We start from the raw sequence: 21475 nt of genomic DNA, 5'->3' as shown, positions 1-21475 counted from the left end.
CAGCATTTTCAAGAAACTAAATGCACAAAATATCTTCTTTGCAAATGCAAATAAAGTAAAACTCGGTTATTGACAGAATAAGTACCAATATTGTTGCTTTATAAACCAATTTCATCTAACCATATCATAGTGGACCATCTTCGCCATGGCACATGGTAATGTTGTATACAAAGAAACCAATCAACCAACCAACAAAACTGACAGCAACCATTACTAAATGGCAGAATAAAGCATCATGGTAATTGAATTGAAAGCATGTATATGAGAGTCAAAGAAATTATTGTAATGCTGGTCAGCAAAAAAAAGGGAAAGAAATTTTTGAATGATTGTTGTGAAAGTGGAATTTTTCAGAAATATTATCATCTGACTTTTGGTTATTTCCTAAAACCCCAGTGGATGAGACTTTCTTTTACTTTCAGACTCTTATAATACCTTACATAGTTGTAAATCTATAGCACACTCTCAATGTATCTTAGTTCTTGATTTATTTTATCTGGATTTAGAGGGTTTCATACTTGATCTCCGAATATTTTTTCATCAACAGAAGCCAGAATTGATAGTACCACCAAATGAGTGAAAACAACAGAGAAAAGAGTGATATTATTTGTTTTCCTGTTATAAAGTCAAAGCAGTAATAACAATACTATTATCAGGTAGGGTCTATTAATAGAATAATGCACAGAACCTTAGGAAATCTTAATGTAACAGCAAAAGGAGAGAGAGCAAAAGGTGTCATCCCCCAGGCCAGATAACTTTTTCAGTTCATAGAGCATACTTCTATTTGTTAAAAGACTGTTCCCTCAGATTAAGGATAAAGCATCTTAATAATACCTCTATGAATGGGCCTCAAAGGTTTCAGTAAACTGGTTATATGACAGTGCAGTTCAGAGGGCCAAGTCTACCACTAATTCAAAAGGGAGGACTTGGCTACTGAATCCACTGGACAGAAGAGCAAATTAGGCTGATATTTCTTATAATCTATATTTATTTTGCCTGGATGGCTGTGACCTATATACAAGGTGAGTTGTACTTTTTACTTTATGGTCATTTCTAGGGCATAGAATTGCTCTTCACAAAATACATGAAAACCTTTGCCTAAGTCTGTGATCTCAGTTACGGGATGGAGGAGGGCTGGCATGATCTGTGAGATCCATCAGAGGGAGTTTGTGAAAGCACATGTATGCACTACCACTATAGGCCCTCACTGGTATGAAAGTGAGTACACTATGTTCCTTAGCAGTGCTGAGGCACGGAAAAGGTTGAAAATCAAACCTAACTTACTCGGATATTGCTTGTTAAGATGCCTTTAGAACCCGAATGAAGTGTGAATATCCACTTCATTCTTGCAAAGGTGTGAAGTAAGGCAAGCCCCAAGAATGGTTTTGTTAGCAGAGTAAAATGGCCTTCATAAACCAAGACAGCAGCATTTCACGTGCCACGTTATTGGGGAGAATTTGTAGGGACTCATGCCCTCTTTCACAGTGCCTTGAAAACAGCACAGTGAAGCACCACAAGCAACCATTTCTCAATTGTGTTCTACTTGATTAGCTTGAGTGACTGACCCGGTTGCTGATGTTCGCAGTAGTACTACTTGCCATCTGACAACACACAGGAACAAACTGTTGCGTATTCCAGAGTCACTGACCTATTTGAAGGGAATGAGATGCTTTGGTGTGTTGGTGATATCACTCTGATGATGTCACTTTGTTTTTTTTGGTTTATATGATAATCATTTAGGAAATTATTTGCTTCTAAAAAGGATTTAAAAAGAAGAGCAAGTACTATTACAGAAAAGCAACATCAAAAATCTTATATTGGTCAGCAAATACGTTTTAATTTTTTAATGTTATTTAAATTGGACTCTTCAAACAACCTAAAGCAATTGAGTCAATAATAATTTTAAATTATATTGAAGAAATCTATTTTTGAAATAATAGTGCATTTAAAAAGCTACCCTCATGTAAATAAATTCTGAAGGAATTACAAAAACAAATCTAGGTAGAGTTTGGTTCCTCATTCACAAATGCTTGACTTCCATCAGAATCATTTAATCTAAACTTGGTTGTACCTCTAGGGAGAAACACCTCTTCCTAACTTATTCTGAATCCTTAGAGTGGAGTGAAACTGGCAGGATGAAGAAAGTCTTCAGGTAGGGTTGGAACTCTCATCTGCATTCTAGGTCAGCTGTCTGGAGATTAAGAAATTTGCAGTTAACCAGAACAGGAACAGGTTGCAAATAAGAATCTAAGTAGTTCAGGTACTATGGAAAGTGTCAGCAAGTGTGAGTGATCAGGAATATAGGACAGGACAGGAAGAAAAATCAATATCAAAAGAAAACTTTGAATCAAGGGTTAGTGCTAGGTGCTAAGGGTTGCGGGAGGGTGGGTATTAGCTACAAAGACACGGGTAACGTAATGGAGCATTTACTGAGATCCTTTCATTTTTCAGGCACAGGAATAAATGCTTTACCTTAATCTTCCTGCCTCTGCTAGGTAGGAATTATTTTATAAGAAAACAAACAGACATTAAACGACTTGCCCAAGAACACACAGATAGTGAGAGTCTAAATTTGATCCCACTTCTGTCTGCCTTCAGAATTTATATTCCTTCCACTGTAACATAGGACAAGGGTTAGGCATATGGAATTACAGAAATGCATTCAAATCTAATTACAGAATACATAAACCTTGCTTAACAGTACTCAAAATTAGGCATTAGAAGACGTGGTTTAGGGTGTGCATGAGACAGGAACAGTTGCTTTTTGATTCTCTGGGGGAGTGAAGGCGGCTTTAGGTATCTGTGCCTGGAGAAACCAGGCTTGGAGATATCTACTATCCATCTGATGTGAGAAAAAAAATCTCACATTTAGGCTGAACTCCTGCAATCAAATGAGGGAACTATGAGAAAAGTTTTCTGGACCCTGGATAAGGATGGGGGTGGGGAGATTCAGAAGTTTGAGAGGTCTCAGTGCTTCCAGTCAGGTCTGCATGTTTTTGTGACTACAGATCCTATCAAGATCTCCCTGCAAATTCCCACACCCTTCAATGGTTCTAGTTCTTAATCAGTCTCCAGTCCCATTTAGGCCTAGGGGTGTTAACAGTGTTAACAGCTTCGTGCTATTGCTAGTCCCTGGGTACCTCACCATTCCTTGTTGATTCCCTTAACCCTTGCTCCTTGGTTAAAATTCCTGTTCAAAACTCCCAGCTGAGAATGCAGCCTGATTCTTGCAGGATCTGCCTGTTGGAGCAGAAGTCAGTGCAGGTCAGCAGATGAGTCACTGCAGACTCCCCTTAGCAGGCGGATGGATCCAAAGTTCAGGGGATCTGGTAGCAGGCACCAGACAACTGGAGACAGGATAGCTAGGCTGTGTCTCAACATCAGGCACTGAATATGCCAGACTTTTGGACTCAAGTCAACGTATTTGGAGTGGAGCTGATTTATATGCTTCTTGTTAATGATCTGGTCTTAATGTGTGTGTGTGTGTGTGTGTGTGTGTGTGTGTGTGTGTGTGTGTGTGTTGCGTGGAGGGTGAAAATGAGGAACAAGACTATTCGGAACAGAAGCTTGAGAGGTGAGGCCCTTGGCCCAATCCACGCTGTGCTTAACAAACATAATTCCATGCTAACTAAACCGGAAGTTCTGAACTATAGATAGGGTGTCAAGGAGATTGTGTGTGCGCAGGAATTTTGTGTGTGTGTGTGTAAGGCCCCTCCCCTCAAAGATAAATAATAATGGTCAACATTTATGAGTGCTTGCTGTGTCAATCACTGTTCTGAGTGCCTTGCTTACAGCAACCCTTGTAATCCTGGTAAAAACTATATTAGGAGGGTACAAATATTACACCACCTTTCCAGGCGAGGACATTGGCACAGAGAGATGAAGCCCGAGGTCTCACAGTGAGGAACGCCCTGGGTGGAGAATAACCCAGGTACACTGGTTTTAGAGTCCACTGTCCCCAGCACCACACAATACTGTCTCTGTGCCTGACTCTGGACTTGACGAGGAAGTGTGTTGGTGTATATTATTCACCTTCATATACTCAGAACCTAGCACCATGCTGGCACGAGGCATGGTTATTTCTTGATTGAATGAATGCACTTTTGCTAGACCGCGAGGACTGTGGCAAACCCCAACAACCAACAGTTCGTGGGCTTAGATCGCAAACTTTCCTCCGTTGGACGGTGCGGCCCGGCCCATCTTTTCCTTACCACAGCCCGACACCCAGGCAGCCCCTAAACGCAGATGGTCCGCATCTGCAGGCGCGGGGAAAGGCACAGCAGGCAGCGCCCTGAACAAACCAGAAAAACAGCCCTCGGCTCTAGAGCCCACTGCGAGCACGGCTTTAGGTGCTCTACCCGCTCCGGGGAGTGGCCGCCACTCACCGCTCGCCCCTCCTGTCGGCTCCGGTCGCTCCCGCCGCCCGAAGTCCGCTGCGCCCCGCCCAGTGGGTGGAGTGTGAGGCGGTGAGGTCGCTCGACCCTCCTTGCGCTGTGGCCTCCCTCGGAGCGGCTCAGACCTTCTCCGCCCGCCCATGGACCTGGCCCAACCCTCACCACCCGTAGACGAGCTGGAGCTCTCGGTGCTCGTGCGGCAGCCAAACGAGCACACGCCTCTCAATGGTGCCGTCAAGGTCTTCCCTTCTTTGGACGAGGAGGCCCCCCCGGCCGAGGTAAGGTCCCCTTGGCGCTGGCCCTAACCTGCCAGCGGCGGGACAGTAGTAGGACCCGGGCCTGGCACCCGCGAGTTTCGGGTTTCCAGCCAGGCGGGGCGTCGCCGGCGCCGAGCGAGGGTGGGGCGCGCTCGAGTGCTCTGAATGGAGCCGAGTAACCGCGACACCTTTCGGCCGGAGCAGTCCCCTCCCCAGCCCCTGGGGTCGTCCAACCCCTCCGACCCCCGAGGCGCTTTAGGAATCCTAGGGGTGAGGTGTGGCCGCTCCTGTCTTCAGATACTCCGGAGATAGAGGTAGTTTTTTAAAGTTATGTAACTTTTAATTCAGTTTTTCTTTTTTCCAGTAGGGAGAATGAGAATGACAGATGGAGTATCCTCCTTCTCTAAGAATCTCTTAAGCTTTCCCCTTACCTTCACTGCCTTGCCGCGTCTCTCCCTTGCCTCCACCCACCTCGCCGCAGCTCCCAGCCCTCTTCCATGCCTACCATCCGCCAAGCACTTTCTGCCTTCTCCCAGCCTGGCCGTTCGATTCTGCAGGAAGAGAGATAGGGGAGAGCACAGAGGAGAGAAAGCGGTCCGAAGGAGAAGGACTAGGGCTGGCGTGGGGATGGTGCGGGCGGGTCGGGGGGGCAGGTGGAGGTGAACTTGCCCTGCTCAATTGAAAGAAAATAAGTTCAAAGTTCTTGTCTCGAAGGATGAGACTTCGCCCACCTTGCTTTTACCTCCTCTCAATCCCTGGCAATTTTTAGGCCAAGCTCTTTTCTGCTTCAACCCTAGCAATGATGGCAACATTATTCGCTCTCATCAAAGACTTGTAAAACATCAGAGCTTTGACTTCCCAGCCATCCACCTTCTGATTAACTCTTAAGATTGGCTTGAGGTTTTCTGGGTACACAGAACTCCCCATATTGAGCCCCGACCTCATCTTTCTAGGCCCCACTCCTCCACCCCCAACTTTTTGGCTGCCCAGCTGTTGATTTTAGGGATAAGCAGGAAATTCAAAAGTTGAAAGCATTGCTTTTGCTCTACATTGATTCCTGGAACTATTGCAAAGTTTGCTTTTATAGGTACTCTGGAGAGTAATTTGGAAACTTCTTTCTGAATAAAATATGAATGCCACAGAAGAATGAAGGTTGAACAAAGACAGTCTGGTCACCAGTGCAAGTGGCCACAACTGTGAACTTGCTGTATGGGTCCTCCAGGACGGTGTCTGGGAATGGGAGTTGGAAATACTTGCCTCAGATTAGACAGACCCGGACACCCTAAAAACTCCCTAGCTTGGGACTAAATCCAGAGATCTGGTGACAGTTTCACCACTAAACAATGTGTCCCAGGGGCAAGGCTGTCCCGTAGTGGTAATGTGTGCCTACTCGGACTTCTGTGAGGCCCGGGAATGCCTTGTTGAAAACAGGTGATGGGTAGAACACGCCAAATCCATGCAGGGTTATCAGTATTCTGTAATTGTTTAGCACCTACCCTGTAGCAATGGTTGTTTCGTGTTCCCATGACGTCCTTGTTAGTAAGGTATGTACAGATACCCTAGACTTCTTTGTAAGTTAACTTTGTAGGTCACCCAATAGGAGAGCTGTCCTCAGTAACAGGATGGAGTGAAGGTGAAGGGCTACAGGAGCACTTGGAGTGTGTTCAAGGAATGCTTGGACTTTGTTAAAGGGAAATCTTTAACAAAGAAAAAAAAAGCATCACCTAATGTGATAATCATTCTTTTTTTTTTTCTATAAAATAAGGTGAAGTGTATTTCAGTTAGAAAAGTCAATAAATATAGGCTTATTAAAAAGATTCAGACAAGATTCAGACACTTAAGAATTTTGTGTGTTGGTCTCTTTGAACTGTATATTAAGATTTCTAATTTTGCAATGTAGCTGAAGTTCATGTATTTTCATTCACCCTGTTTAGTGACTGTCTTGTGACAAATACTTTTGATGCATAAATGCATTTAATTATCACAGCTAACTTAAGAGGAAGGCATCAGTATTCTGGTTTGTCAGATTAAAGATGCTGAGTGAAGAAATTGAGGGAGGCTCAGAGGAGTTACCAAAATGCTCATGTTCCCTCAGTGGTGCCTCTGAAGCTTGAACGTATGTTTTTTAGATCTCAAAACTATGCTGTTTCTGTTGATTTATTCTATCTATCTATCTATCTATCTATCTATCTATCTATCTATCATCTATCAGCATTTAATTTAAATATATGTCATATATAATTTATACTCATTTATTTATAGTTGCCTACATTATTAATTATTACTAATTTCTGTAAGGTAATTTATAATTAGGTAATTTAAGTGAGCTAGGAGTTGAGTGTCACATCTGGAATGATGGAGTTGCAGGTGGATGGGTGAGGAATCGGGAACAGTTCTGGAATGATTGGGAAGAAGACATCTCTCTTCTTCCTTGGAAGAGCTGTGATGGGAGAGTGAACAAAAGCAGTAGAAAGAACTTCTTTCCCTTTCTTGATGTGTGCTTGGCACTTGAGACAAAGGAATAGAAGCCGCTGAACTCTACTTTGCCTGCTGTCACTGTAAACATGGCAGTATGGTTGGATCAAAAGTGAAAAAGAAATTATGGGTAATAGAGTGAGGCTGGTTTTCTTTTATGGTTCATTACAGGGGCTCTGGCTCAGTTTTCAAATAGAAATCCCAGAGGCATTTTAAGAGATGGCAACATCATTTGAAGAATAACAAACCAGTAAATTGATAGTTTTGAGGCAAGTAAGATTTATTTCAGGCTGGACGCATTGGCTCATGCCTGTAATCCCAGCACTTTGGGAGGCCAAGGTGGGCGGATCATCTGAAGTTGGGAGTTCGAGACCAGCCTGACCAACATGGAGAAACCCTGTCTCTACTAAAAAATATACAAAATTAGCCAGGCATGGTGGCGCATGCCTGTAATTCTAGCTACTCAGGAAGGCTGAGGCAGGAGACTCGCTTGAACCTAGGAGGCGGAGGTTGCAGTGAGCCAAGATCACGCCACTGCACTCCAGCCTGGGCAACAAGAGTGAAACACCGTCTCAAAAAAAAAAAAAAAAAAAAAAAAATTTATTTCAATGGGCTATCTAAAAATTAGCTCCATTGCCATGTGTTGTTCAGTTTAGGACAAGAATCAACTGGCTCTTTTGTGCTTGGATCAAACAAGTGGATTAAATCCCACAATGAATATTATAAAGAGTTTCCTACCTGTAAGAAAATTTTCCCTGATCTATATAATATCTGCTTCTGATTGAGTCAAAAAGAAGAAAAGCTTTTTGGATCTAAGAGATAGGTATCCTGCCACTGTTGCAGGATCCTGTGTCATGTATTTAGACCTTTATCTAAAGACGGATGTGAATATATCTGAAAGCCCCGAAAATTCTTGAGCCATAGAATACGATCACAGAATATAAGATGCAGTTTGCAAATGTAAATTATTAAGCCGTGTAAAACAATAATAGAATGTAAGATGCAGCTGCAAATATCTCCGAAAGGCACCTTAGAGAAGAATCTACCTGGGGCCTCTCCTCATGACCTAGAATTTGGGCAAGAGAGATGAAGCCAGTGAAGAAGGCAGTGTGTCTTCATGATCCAGTTTAGAGGCAAGACTCAGATGGCACAAGTAGCACAAACCTATTGTATCAGAGGCTGTTCACCCTCAGGGCACATTGGAATCTCCTGGGGGTACCTCTAAAAGACACTAATTCCTCAGCTGATTCTAATGTGCAGACTGCTGAGAAGCACTGTACAAGCTATTGTTTGGCTGGGAGTGTCTGACAGTTCCGTGTGCTTTTTTTTTTTTTTTTTTTCATTTGAGACAGAGTCTCACTCCTGCCGCCCAGGCTACAGTGCAGTGGCACGCTCATAGCTCACTGCAGTCTTGACCTCTTGGGCTCAAGCGATCCTCCCACCTCAGACTCCTCAGTATCTGGGATCACAGGTGTAAACCGTCATGCCTATTTTTTTATTTTTATTTTTTGTCATGACAGACCATTTTATAATGACATAAAGTCTGTGAATATTAATCATGTAAGGGATAGCACTCAGCGGTCTCGCTCTTCGAGCTGAGGACAGGTCAGTGAGGGCACTAAGCTACAGGAAGAGGCATTGCCTATAGATGACGGCTGTATAATTTTGAGCTGATTTCTTCCAGGAAGTCATAGAGTAATTAGTGTGTTTTTTTCAACCCACCAGAGTCCTAATTTATGATCTCTAAGGGACAGCATAAGTAAAGGCATGAGAGGCCAAGGAGATGCATTGACATCTCTTTGAAACTAGAGATTTCATTTTGTGCTAATCTTTATGGGTTCCAGCTGCCTTTTGTGTGAGGGCTGAAAATAGCACCAGGCCTTCGGCCTCAGGAGCTCTGTAAATGGGGAGATGTTTCTGTCCCCTGAGAAATTAAAGATTCCTTGTACTGGGATGCCTTTTTCCCATGTGGCTTTCCCTGGCTTTGAAGCAGTTATGCAGGTTTTGAGTGGGGATGAGAGGTGACCCTATCCCTGGGATTCCAGAAATGCACTTAACTCAAGAGGGATCTCCTCTGGCATGATATCCCCAGGGCCTTTAAGTGCTCCCCTCGCACCCACAGGCTGGGCCTCACAGTCAGTGTCAAGTGCGCTTGGGAAATCCAACATTTGTCCCCTCATTTAGATTTTCTCAGGGTCCGTTCTTAAAATTTCTGGAGGCCCCTACAACTAAACAGCACACAATTGTTAAATGTATATTACTTGTAGAAGGCACAGGTATGGAATATAAGAACAGGGGAGTGTAAGAGCACTCCTCCTCTGTGTGGTTTCAGTTTACCTAGCAAGATAAGACCAGTCTCTGTTTGTTTTTGAACCTGAAACCAGACAGGGCAGTCAGCCGCAGCAGCAGATGGGCTATGTGGACAGCTCAGGTATTGGAAGCTGTCACTGAGGGCAGGTGGGGAGGGAGGCTTCCACTAAAGGGGAGATTTGACCTAGCTCCCTAAGGGTGGGAGGGCTCAGACCAGAGGCCTGCCATGGCCTGCTCCCACCTCCCTTACAATCTGGTCCACTAGGCGCAGGTGGGGCCTAGGTATGTGTCAGCACTTTGGGAGCGAGGCAGGCGGATCACGAGGTCAGGAGATCGAGACCATCCTGGCTAACACGGTGAAACCCTGTCTCTACTAAATATACAAAAAATTAGCTGGGCGTGGTGGGAGGCGCCTGTAGTCCCAGCTACTCGGGAGGCTGAGACAGGAGAATGCCATGAACCCGGGAGATGGAGCTTTCAGTGAGCCGAGATCACGCCACTGCACTCCAGCCTGGGCCACAGAGCGAGACCCCATCTCAAAAAAAAAAAAAAAAAAAAAGAATGGGAGAGAAAGCAGGCCAGGTGGCCAGGTGTCAGTCAGGAGCAAGTCTCCTTGAGTGCCAGCTGCTGCTTTGTGGGATGGCCAACGCTGAGGAACGACGGAGGTGCGGTTGCACGCTTCAGCTGAGCTCCCAATACTTGTTTAGCAGATGCTTTGTGTCCATTATCTCTAGTTTTTGCAACAGTCCTGTGAGCTACATTTAGTATTTATATATTTTAAAGTTGAGGACTTTGGGGCCTATGAGTTTCAGTAGCTTGCTTAAAACCAGCTTGCCTTTAAGTGGTATACCTTGGTTTGGAATCCAAGTGTGTTAGATACAGAAACATTTTTTTCCCATTGTATTCTGTTGTTTCCCATGGTCTCCATGTAGGAATTACCTAATGGTGGAGTGGGAAGTAGGAGAAGAGTCATGAGACCACATAGGGTAAGGTGGGGGCCCCTCCATGACACCCTCGTAAATCAGACCTCCACACAGTGATGTGGACAAAAGGGAAAGTTGGAGAGCTTTGTGCAGACACACAGCAGGGATTGGTTCTGGCTCATCTCTCTGAATTGCGTCTTTCAAATGGGATAGTGCACACTCTTTGAAATGGGCTAGTGCACACCCTGAAGGGCTGTTAGGGTTAAGTGAAACGACACTGGTGCTCAATAAACCATAGCAGTTGTACTTGTTTTCATTGGCCCCTCCTCTGTCCCACTCCAGCCTTCTCACTCCAGCTTTGCAGCTTATTTCCTGTTGTCTCTTCCATCTGTCCTTTCATTGCCCTTCCCAACCCTTTTTTACATAGAACCTAGGCCATGGCTTTTTCTTGGTGTTTCCACTCTAAACTACACATCATTTTCCCTTAATTTTCAACTCGGCTCTGGTGTTTCAAAACCTTCAAGTTACCAGTGCACACCCAATTAAGTCCAATCTATTCTGGGACAGCCATCAACACCCTCTGAGTGTGCTCCCAGCCTTTCACTCTCTCTCGTCTTAACTTTCATTATTTGCCTCTGAAACCCACATTCCAATCGGCAGACTAGTCTGCTGGCCGGTTGCATTACGAATCCACACTGTGGATGCTCTTTCCTGGGTTTGGAAAGCCTTCAAAAATCCATCTTTCAAATTCCCGCCTATCCTCCCCACCTCAGAGCCCCTAGAGGATTTTCCTGCTAACTTCTTGGCAAGGTTCTGTTCTGCCTCTGATCTATCTTTTTGTAAACTTGATTCAGTAGAGTGTTGCCCTGAGATCAGGGTCTTCCTGCCTTCATTTCTGTGTCACTGGCTCATCCTAGGTATTCAGAAATGCCTGTTGCAACAAAATGACTGCCTCGCAATCTCCCTCTGCCTTTCTAGGCTAACAAGGAAAGCCACTGGAGCTCCTGTAATAAGAATGTGGTTGGAAGGTGCAAACTGTGGATGATCATCACCTCCGTTTTCCTAGGTCTTATCGTAGTGATCATCATAGGCATGTGTCTTTCTGGAGGTAAGAGGATTTAGATGTGAATAAGTTGACACATTTTAAGAACTTACTTAAGGCTCGTGACTTACACTGAAATGGAAGATGTACTCATAGCCACTTCATTATTTATAATGTGAATTTAAGACTGGCTTGGAATATATTGTATGGGTGGGAGATATCCCTGATTCTTGTGTTTTTTTTTTTTTCTATGTTGTTGCTGTATTTTGTTGTTTTATAAGCTCCAGAAGGAGTAGAGAAATCAGAGTTTTACTTTAAACTCTGCTCATTGGATCTTGAAGAGGTTTCTTAATATTTTAACTTACTAATCACTGATTTATATTTTATTATATCCTGATATCTGTTAATGTGAATTCTTTTCATTTTCATTTGTTTGCTAAAAACAATTATACTTCATCTGGTGTGTCTGATATATTACTATGATGATAAAATAATAAGTAATGCATTTGAAAGCGTTTTCTAAAACTCTTATTGTCTTACTGTATTTATTTATTTATTTTTTGAGAGAAAGTCTCACTCTCACCCAGGCTAGAGTACAGTGATACAACCTTGGCTTGCTGCAACCTCTGCCTCCCAAATTCAAGGAACTCTCGTGCCTCAGTCTCTGAAATAGCTGGAATTACAGGCATGCGCCACCACACCCAACCAGTTTTTGTATTTTTAGTAAATACGGGCTTTCGCCATGTTGTCCAGGTTGGTCTTGAACTCCTGACCTCAAGTGATCTGTCCGCCTTGGCCTCCCAAATTGCTGGGATTAGAGGCATGAGCTACCATGCCTGGCCCAATTTTAACTTATTTTAGAAATGACTGTTTATTTTATTAGTGTCGTATGTGTGTATAAAACAAAAAACTTATAGAACGCTAACTATATATGACTACATCTATTCCATATATTATTTCATTTTGTTGCTTATTTTGATTGAAACATGATACATGTTCAGTTACCCATAAAACCCATTCATAATATTAATATTTGGTAATATTTTCTTCTAGTCTTTTGTTTACTTGCATTTCTAAAATAATTTGAGATTAGGTTTCTTCATAGTCTTGTGGACTACCTTTAGGATTTTGATATTATGTTTAGATCATTTTGCCAAGTCATTACAAATTCTTTGTGAACATTATTATTTTTATGATTTGCATGATATAGTCTTCCACATTATTTAGAGCCCTTTAGGTAGTTACCAATTTTTTAATGATTATTGTATTTGTTAAAGTTTTTACAGTGTATAAATATAGCATCCTCCGGTGGACAATAATTTCAGTTTCAAAATGGGAAAGAAGAAAATTGTTTTTATTTATATGTGGGGGTGATGGTAGAGAGGGGCGCGTCTGAGGCTGGGATACTCCCAAGCGTGATCCAGCCTTCACGTGGGTATGGGTTGAGTCCAGCTCCCCGTTGCAAACCCAGTCATAGAATGAGAGCAAGAAGAGGTAACTCCCCAGTCTCTCCAGAGGGAGTTCTCAGGAATTTTCTTCAGAAACTACATTTTCCATTTACCTCTTGTTTCCCCTTCTCCCAACCCCTTTATTTCCTGTCTTAGAGTTTTGTAGTTCCTGAAGGAATAGGAAAACTCTGATGACATCAGTCAACCTCCAGCACATGAGTTTCCTGGCCAGACACCATGTCTACTTTTTTACTTAGGGCATTGTTCAGGTGTGGTAGATGACTCTTTGAGGCTATAAGCTGGTGTTAAGGTAGGAAAAAGCTAATAAAGTGTGCTGTACCTCCTCCGTCATGCTGAGGACAATAGTTTTGGTGTGAGCATTGCCATACTTGCTATTCATATCAATTCCAACATATGGGTGTTGAAAATGAGGTTTAGTAGCACGATCTTGTCCTGACATAACTAGTTGGTGCTATCCTGGGAGTTGATATTTGGATCCTGTTGGCATCTGGAGCCTATCATAAAGGATGATTCAAGAGATCTAGATGGTTTAATATTCAAGAAACTAAAGCACAAGACCCAGGATCTGTCTTCCATTCTCAAAAAGTCGTCTAACCTCTTCACCTCACAAAGAGCAGTCTACAAGAGGAAGGTATTTCACTGCCTTCCACAGTTTTTTCTGGAGATGTAAAAGGTTATGGGATAATATTCAGGGAAGAATTTTTTTGACACTTGTAGTGCAAACTTTATTTTTAATTTAATTGTAAATTTGTGTTCTAACATGTCAATGCTGTAAGAGAGATTTTTTTCAAACTACTTTTTAAATCAAGGAAATATTTTTATTTTACTTGGCATCTCAGCTCTTAGCTATTTGAGCCTGTGGGGAGAGTCATGTTAGACATGGGGGTGGGGGAGATGCAGTAGGTAAAAATGGGTGGGGCAGGGGCTCCCTTCTGTGACAGTCCCAGCCTCACCTAGAGCAGCTCTGTAGGCATTTTTTTGGGGGATGATCTGCAATAATCAGCCACTTCCTAATTGCCAAGCCTGTTAATATGAATCAGATATTTGTGGAACTTTCAAGTACTGCGTGGGAAACATTGTCTGGGGACAAAAACACTGTTGGGAGACTCAAGGGCTGTGCCTGTGGCTGTCTGGATTTACTGAGTGACTAAAGTTCCTCAGGAACTACATTTGCCATTCGTTGCCTGCTTACCCTTCTCTAGACCCCTTAATCTCCTGCCTCAAGGCTCTATAGTCTTCAGACTGAAGCTTGGAGGCAGAAGGGTTAACTGTTGTTCTTCAGTAGGCAGGACTTTGCAAAACTACCCAGAAAGGCTGGGGAAGCTGAGAGGCTAAAGAAAAACTGACAAATCCAGTTACTCAGACAGAAACATTTAACAGGGTTTTAGGAACAGAAGCCATGCCTTGGGCAGCAGCGAGAGGAGATGGTACATTCCTGCACCATTACCCCAAAGGCCCAGGGCTTAAATACCATGGAAAAAGGGTATGCCTGCTTCAGAAGGGATGTGTTTTACAATTGCATAAGGGCAGGATTTATGGCATGTAGATAATGTCAAGGTTATTTTGACCTGAGGGTGAGATTTATGGTAAGTATGTGCTCTTATACATGGAATGGTAGATGAAATAGAAATCTTAGAGGCATTTCCAGAGCTAGAAGTTAACACAGTGAAATCAGAAGTTAACACAGTGAAATAATAACTAAGATGGAATTTCTTTAGCCTTCAAAACTGTGCAGCTGGGGTGTACATAAAATGGGACAGTGAAAGCATCTCAGAACAGAAAGTTGGGGAGGGGACAATAGGGTACCTAGGCAGGGTATCCAGTGGGGAGTTGTATTTTGTCACTCAAATTAAGAGTTGTCAGCATGTAGTGATAATAAAAGCAGACCAACTTGTAGCAGATTTTACTATTGCTGCTCATTCTCTACAGACTGTGCAGCCTTTATTGCCTGTACATGGGATGGGCTTGTCCACTACTCTGCCCTGGTATGCTGTTGAAGAATGACAAATTCAGGATCATGGCTTAGCTTAGGGCACTGAGTAGGGGCTTTGTATGGACTAGGGAAAAGAGGCTACCCTTCCTCCAGACTCACAATCAACATGGAAATTTTTTTAATGTCCATTTTTATGGGCGGAACCCAGGGAATTCTGTTATTTGAGACTGTTTAGGGAAAAGGTATTAACGGATTCTTTCCTTCTCCATAAGGAATTATAAATTTCCTGATTTGAAAGGTGCAGAAACAAAAGCCTTCATCTTTTTCTCAAAGTCATTTTCTTTCTGGATAATTTGGAGAACCAGTTGAGTGTTCTCAAGGGTTCTCCTTTCTTCACTAATTCACACTAGTCATGGAGAGGTGAGACCCTGGATAACACTTTACTTAATGAAGTTTTGGTTGGGGCAAAATATTTTAAATATTTCAAAAACAAAACTGTGACAAGTAGGTGGACGCTTAGAAACATGATTTAAATTGATAACATCCTGGAGACCCTTATGTGATATCCCCCAACATTATACCACAGATTCTTGCCTGACCCTAATCTCTTAATTTACACACATTTTATGAGTAGGAATGCTGTGGTACTGAGATATAAGCAACAACTTCCTAAGTGACATTGTGTTGAGTGGATTTGTTTGCCTTTCAGTTGTGAATAAGAGCTACATTTTATGATGTCACGTGGTTCTGGCAGACTGACAATTTTCACAGGGTAATGCTCCCTGGTATAGGGTGACTCACTGGAAGATCCTAGGCAGATGGCATTAACAAGCTATAAGCTGCCAAGGTCCTTTGGGGCAGGAATGTGAGAGCAGCACTAGACCCAGTACCTTGAAATTTCTTTCAATTTTCACCTGTTTATCTTTTCTTCAAATTGCTGATGTTTCTCTACTTTACCAAGATAGACACCCTTAACTGTGGTCTCCATATAGTATCTTTCAGCTTCCTCTAACCCAGAGATCTTCAGATATCTCCTCCTTTCTCTAAGCATCCTCAGGTTCTTCTTAATTTATGCCTTGTGTTCCTTTATTGGAATGCTAATCATGTGGAAGTTATTTATATCCCACTGCTCAAGGTCATCACCAAAGTCCAATTGCAAAAATTCAAAAAGTTGCAACCTCAGGTATAAATGAGTTAACTCTTCAAATGCACAAGCATCCTCTTGCCTTCAAAGCAGTCTTCCATCAGGATTCTTGCTACTTCATTTAGATATGTGTTTTTTTCTCTCTCTTTTTTCACTTCCACAAACAAAGGTCTGCATTTGAATCTTGCAGATTTCCAAACCTCTTGTATCTATTGTTCCCAATTTTTCTTCCCAAGATTACTAGCAATTGTCTGATCGTGGAAGCCAACATTTCTCTGTCTCCTGCCTTACTGTCAGCTTTTAGCTCTGTCAACTTCATTATACTCTTCTGAGTCTATAGAACTCCTGGACTTTAGGTTGATTTTGCTATTTTTACTCTTGGCCTCTGCATTGAAGCCTCATGAGGCTTCTCTTCAGCTTTCTGACTTTTCATATTCTTCATTCTTTTCCTTGGCGAGCTCATTCACTCCCAGGACAGCAGCCATGCCTCCAAGAAGGTGACTCCTAGATCTATGTCTGTACAATTTTCCTGAGTTTTAAAGGTACTCTTGGCTAGAGATCTTTATCTAAAATTAACTGTCATCATCTCAATTATTATACATGTGAAACTACTGTTTGTTTGTATGCTATTTTAGTCTGCCTGAGCTACTATAACAGAATATCATAAACTAGGTAGCTTATACATAACAGAAATTTATTGCTCACAGTTCTGGAGGCTGGAACTCCAAGATCAAAGTGTCAGCACATTTGCTGTCTGGTGAGGGCACACTTTTTATTTCATAGATTGTGCCTTCTAGCTATATATTCTATGGTATAAGGGGAAAGGCAGCTTTCTGGGGCCTCTTTTATAAGGGCAGTAATACCATTCATAAGTGCTCTCCCCTCATGATCTAATCACCTCCCAAAGACCGCACTGTCTAAGACCATCTGATATTGTTTGGATTTGTGTCCCTGCCCAAATCTCATGTTGAATGGGAAGAGGGGCCTGGTGGAAGGTGATTGGATCATGGGGGTGGATTTCCCCTTTGCTAGTCTCATGATAGTGTGTGAATTCTCATGAGATCTGATGGTTTAAAAGTGTGTGGCTCTTCCTTCTTTGCTCTTTCTCTGTCTCTCCTGCTCCCCCATGATAAGACATGCTTGTTTCCCCTGAGCCTTCTGCTATAATTGTAAGTTTCCTGAGGGCTCCCATCCTTGCTTCCTGTTAAGCCTGAAGAACTGTAAGACAATTAAACCTCTTTTCTTCATAAATTACGCAGTCTCAGGTAGTTCTTTGTAACAGTGTGAGAATGGACTAATACACGATCACGTTGGTGATTAGATTTCAACATATGCATTTTTCAGGGAGACACAAACATTCAGACCACAGCATATCCTTTATCACAATTTGCTCATCTTTTCCCCGTTCATTCACCCTTTATATAAGACCAAGTTTATTTAAGTTCTGCTACTATCCAGTTGTGTAACTTTAGGCAAACTTGTCAACCCTCTGGGCCTGTTTTCCCATTTATAAATGTGAAGATTTCGGAATCTGAGGCTATAAATATACCTTGACCCTAATACATGCTAACATTGACCTGAACAAATTACGCATTTTCTCTAAGACTCAGTGTCTTCATTTAAAAATGAAAACAATATTTAACTCATTGGGTTGTTGTGAGGATTATATGAGGAAAATATATTCATAAAGTGCATAGCAGAGTGTTTGCACATCATACTTAATACAGTAGCTATTATTATTCTTGTTCCTGGGCTTGATATCTTGGAAACCTTTTTGATTTCTTCTTTCCCATGTCTAGATAATGGCCAAATCTTACCAGTTATTCCTTGGTAGTGTCTTGATAGTAACTTTCCCACTTACTACAGGGCACCATGCAGGATACTTTATGCATGTTGGTTTTCATCTTTACTATCATTTACATTGTAGGTGTTGATATTTCTGTTGGGGAAGCAGCTTCAGAAATTTAAATGACTTGCTCAAGGTCACCTGGCTAACAAATAGCCAGCAGGAGTTCAGACTAAGTCTGGCTACCTTTAAAGTCAGCTCTGTTTCCACTATCCTGGGCTTTCTCATTAATTTTTTCTTTTTGTTCCCACTGCTGTCAGTCAAATCAGTCTTTTCCAAACTTGTGCCTGTTGGCCTCTCTGCCTCATTTCTCCTGGTTTCATTTTATCCCATCCATGACCACCCGATTAACCTCCGTTGAACACCGGCCTCTACTTTCTTCGTGGGAGATGTTTAACAACACTCCATTACCCCTTGAAGGCATCTGGCATTTAAGGGCTCTCTCTCAAGCTTAATTTCTTATGTTCTAGCCAAATAACTGTTTGCATGTTCCTTCAACATACAACACACTTTTTTGTGATTTTTTAAAAATATGTTTTTTCTACACGAATAAGTACAGCCCAGATTATCTCATTAGTGACATAAAAACTCTCCTGACTGGGTAAGCCTGTCGTTGTTACTATTGTTATTGTTTTGACACACACAACTATTTAGATAGGTCTTGTTACAGATTCATGATTTGGATGATACACATTAAATATGTGTCATTAGAGCTATTATGGGAGGCCTGTTTTCACACTTGGTATCGCTTCTCAGTGTCCTTGAGTTTAGCAGTTATTTGAATCTTGTATCTATCCTCTTGGCATCCCCTGTTGTTTTCAGAGGCATTGACATCTGTTATGGAAATCTACATGGTGGGTATAGAACTCAAAGATACCCATTGAAATATTATTTATAGAAGTAGAAAGCTGAAAATGATAAAAGTCATATTTAAGAAAATAGGCGAGCCTATTATGAAGCCGTTAAAATAATCTTTGCAAGGAATTTTAAGCACATGGGAAATGGCTTTTGATATGTTTACAACAAAACAATCAGGATAAGTAAGCAATAATAGCAGCAAACAACAAAAATCAGGATATAAATTATCTATTTGTTAAGACCTCAAATATGTAATATCAAGTATAGGAGGAAAAAACCCTCTCGATTGCAAGATTATTAGTATTTTTTTCTTTGCTTTGTTACAATTTCCTGTACTTTGCAAGTTTTTTGCTATGAAGGCATAACTTTTTTTAAAAAATCATACAACATAATATCATGACTTATAGCAAGTAAGGACGCAGGGATAATTCCCTATGTTCGTATGTTTGGGGGTCCCAAGATCATTCCTAGATTCAACAATTTGCTAGGAGGATACACAGGACTCAGCTTGCAGTCCTACTGATGACTGATGTATTACAGCAAAAGGATACATTACATCAAATGATTAATTACAGCAAAATCCAGAGAAAACCAGGAGCAAGCTTTCAAGTGTCCTGTCTCAGTGGAGTTGCACCAGACTTGTTTAATTCCTCCAGCAATAGACTATGACAACACATGTGAGATCTCATCTACTAGGGAAGCTTATTAGAGATTCAGTGCCTGAGGTTTTCACTGGGGGTTGGTCATATGCGTAGCCTTTGCTTACCATGCACCAAAAATCCAGACTCCCAAAAGGAAAGGAGATGTTAGCCACGTTGTACAAACCGTTGAGGCACAGTGAGCCCCTCTCATCAGGGGAAAATCCAGGTTCTCTGACGCCAGCCAGGACCAATTTCGAGGAGGCCTTTCTTATGTTAGCAATCCCAGGCCTGCTATATTAACTCTTTTCTGCACATTCCTTGCTCCAAATGCTTCACATTTCCAGATGTCCTCACAGAATAAGTAACAGGAATACCAGGAATCTTCCTCCTTTTTGCCTGTCCTTCCATCACAAACACTGAATTTATTCCACTATGGTCTTAAAGTCTATGGCAATATAAGCACCTGCTTCCTCCCACCTATGCCTTTCTCAGGGCCAGAGAGGTGGTCTCCTGTGTGGGGCCAGCTGGTGAGGCTGGCGTGGAGCCAGGGGAGCATAATTAGCACACTAGTGCCAGCTTCTGGTGCCTGGATCCTCACTTTGGGATTTTCCTTTAGTTCCAACTACTTAAAAATCAATTAGATAGCAGTCATTAAACACAAGCAGCAACACATAACTAATTGTCCCAGGAACGTAATTCGTGCACACCCTGGGGCTCTGAGTATAGTTTAGCTTCCCTTCTGCAAGCAGAGCATGTCAACATACCTGTCCTGTGAGACATAGTCTAGAGCGATGACTTCATGCTCATCCTCTGTCTTCCTGGGGAGACTTCAAGACATGGACTTGCATGCTCATTTTCTAGTCCCACCTCTGTTGTTTGGGTCGATGATGTCACTTCTTCATGGTGGTCTTTGCCAGCACAGAACTGGGAGGTGAGTCAATGCAGTTGCTTGTTCCCACTTCCTGTCCTCCATCACTCATTGTTCATCCCCACCCACTACCGTCTCCCAGTACCTGCCTTGACACCTGTGTACCTAGCTAAGCTGCAGGTTCAGTCTAATAAGGAAGTTCATATTCTTCCTACTCCCTCTGGCCCTTTCCCCAGTCTGTATTCATTGGAATCTGAGACCCCTTTGCCATAAAACAAACAAACTTTTTATTTTGATGGAGGCAAATCCCTGTATTTTACTCAATTTTACTGAGTGGAGAAAGCATTTCTGCTTATACTTGCTTGCTGTGTTCAGCCTTTACCCTTGATGCTCATAGTTATGTTCAAGTATGGCAGTCAATGGAATAAATAAGTTGATTATTATATACAGGTGTTTTTTGTGTTTTTCATTTCCACCTCCCCTACTCTCTTTAGTAACTTATGTTGATGAAGATGAAAATGAAATACTTGAATTATCATCAAATAAAACATTCTTGGTCATGCTAAAGATTCCAGAGGAGTGTGTTGCTGAAGAGGAATTGCCTCACCTGCTCACCGAAAAGGTAATTCCATCTTATGTACTTGCCTGAGGAGTTATTGACATTAGAGTATGAGTTCTGCTAGAATAATTGGCATAGAGCTATAGAGTAAGTAACTTCAATTTTGGATTCTTTGTCTGGATTTTAGCAGAAAATGATGCTTATAAATATATTTTATGACCAAATACCACATGTTCTTACTTACAAGTGGGAGCTAAATGATGAGAACACGTGGGCACGAAGAGAGGAACAGACATTGGGGCCTACTTAACGGTGGAGGGTGGAAAGAGGTAGAAGAACAGAAGAAAAAAAAATAACTATTGGGTACTAGGTTTAGTACCTGGGTGACAAAATAAACTGTACAACAAACCACCATGACATGAGTTTACCTATATAGCAAACCTGCACGTGTATTCTCCTGAGCCTAGAATAAAACTTTGTTAAAATATAAGTACATGTCTTTACTGTAGTGCAAAGCCAGAGGGAAGAGTCCTGGCCTCCAGCTACATAAATGCTGGGGGACACTGTTCTTTTTACTCCCTCAGGTCCTATATTGAATTCAACCTGTAGTATTCATTGAGGGTCTGCGATGTGCTAGACAGCATGCCAAGTGCCAGGGCCACATTGTCTGTGCCTTCAGTGGTCTCACAGTCCAAGTACAGGAAGTGACTAAAAAGATAGTTTTATAACAGTGTGATATGTTCTAGTGTGTTTTACAAT

General features: G+C 42.1%; 1 protein-coding gene across 1 annotated transcript in view; it reads left to right on the top strand.

The window, feature by feature from the left end:
- Positions 1–4351: 4351 nt before the first annotated feature.
- Positions 4352–21475, top strand: part of C2H3orf52 (chromosome 2 C3orf52 homolog) — a 32809-nt gene continuing 15685 nt past the window's right edge. The window contains exons 1-3 of the mRNA XM_015129852.3: positions 4352–4669; positions 11335–11464; positions 20652–20779. Of these exons, the coding sequence (XP_014985338.1) occupies positions 4532–4669; positions 11335–11464; positions 20652–20779 (396 nt within the window). The 5' untranslated portion in view covers positions 4352–4531. The remainder of the gene's footprint in view (positions 4670–11334; positions 11465–20651; positions 20780–21475) is intronic.

This window comes from Macaca mulatta, chromosome 2, assembly GCF_049350105.2.
Source record: "Macaca mulatta isolate MMU2019108-1 chromosome 2, T2T-MMU8v2.0, whole genome shotgun sequence".
Taxonomy (NCBI): Eukaryota; Metazoa; Chordata; class Mammalia; order Primates; family Cercopithecidae; genus Macaca; species Macaca mulatta.
This window is presented reverse-complemented; position numbering and strand designations above follow the sequence as displayed.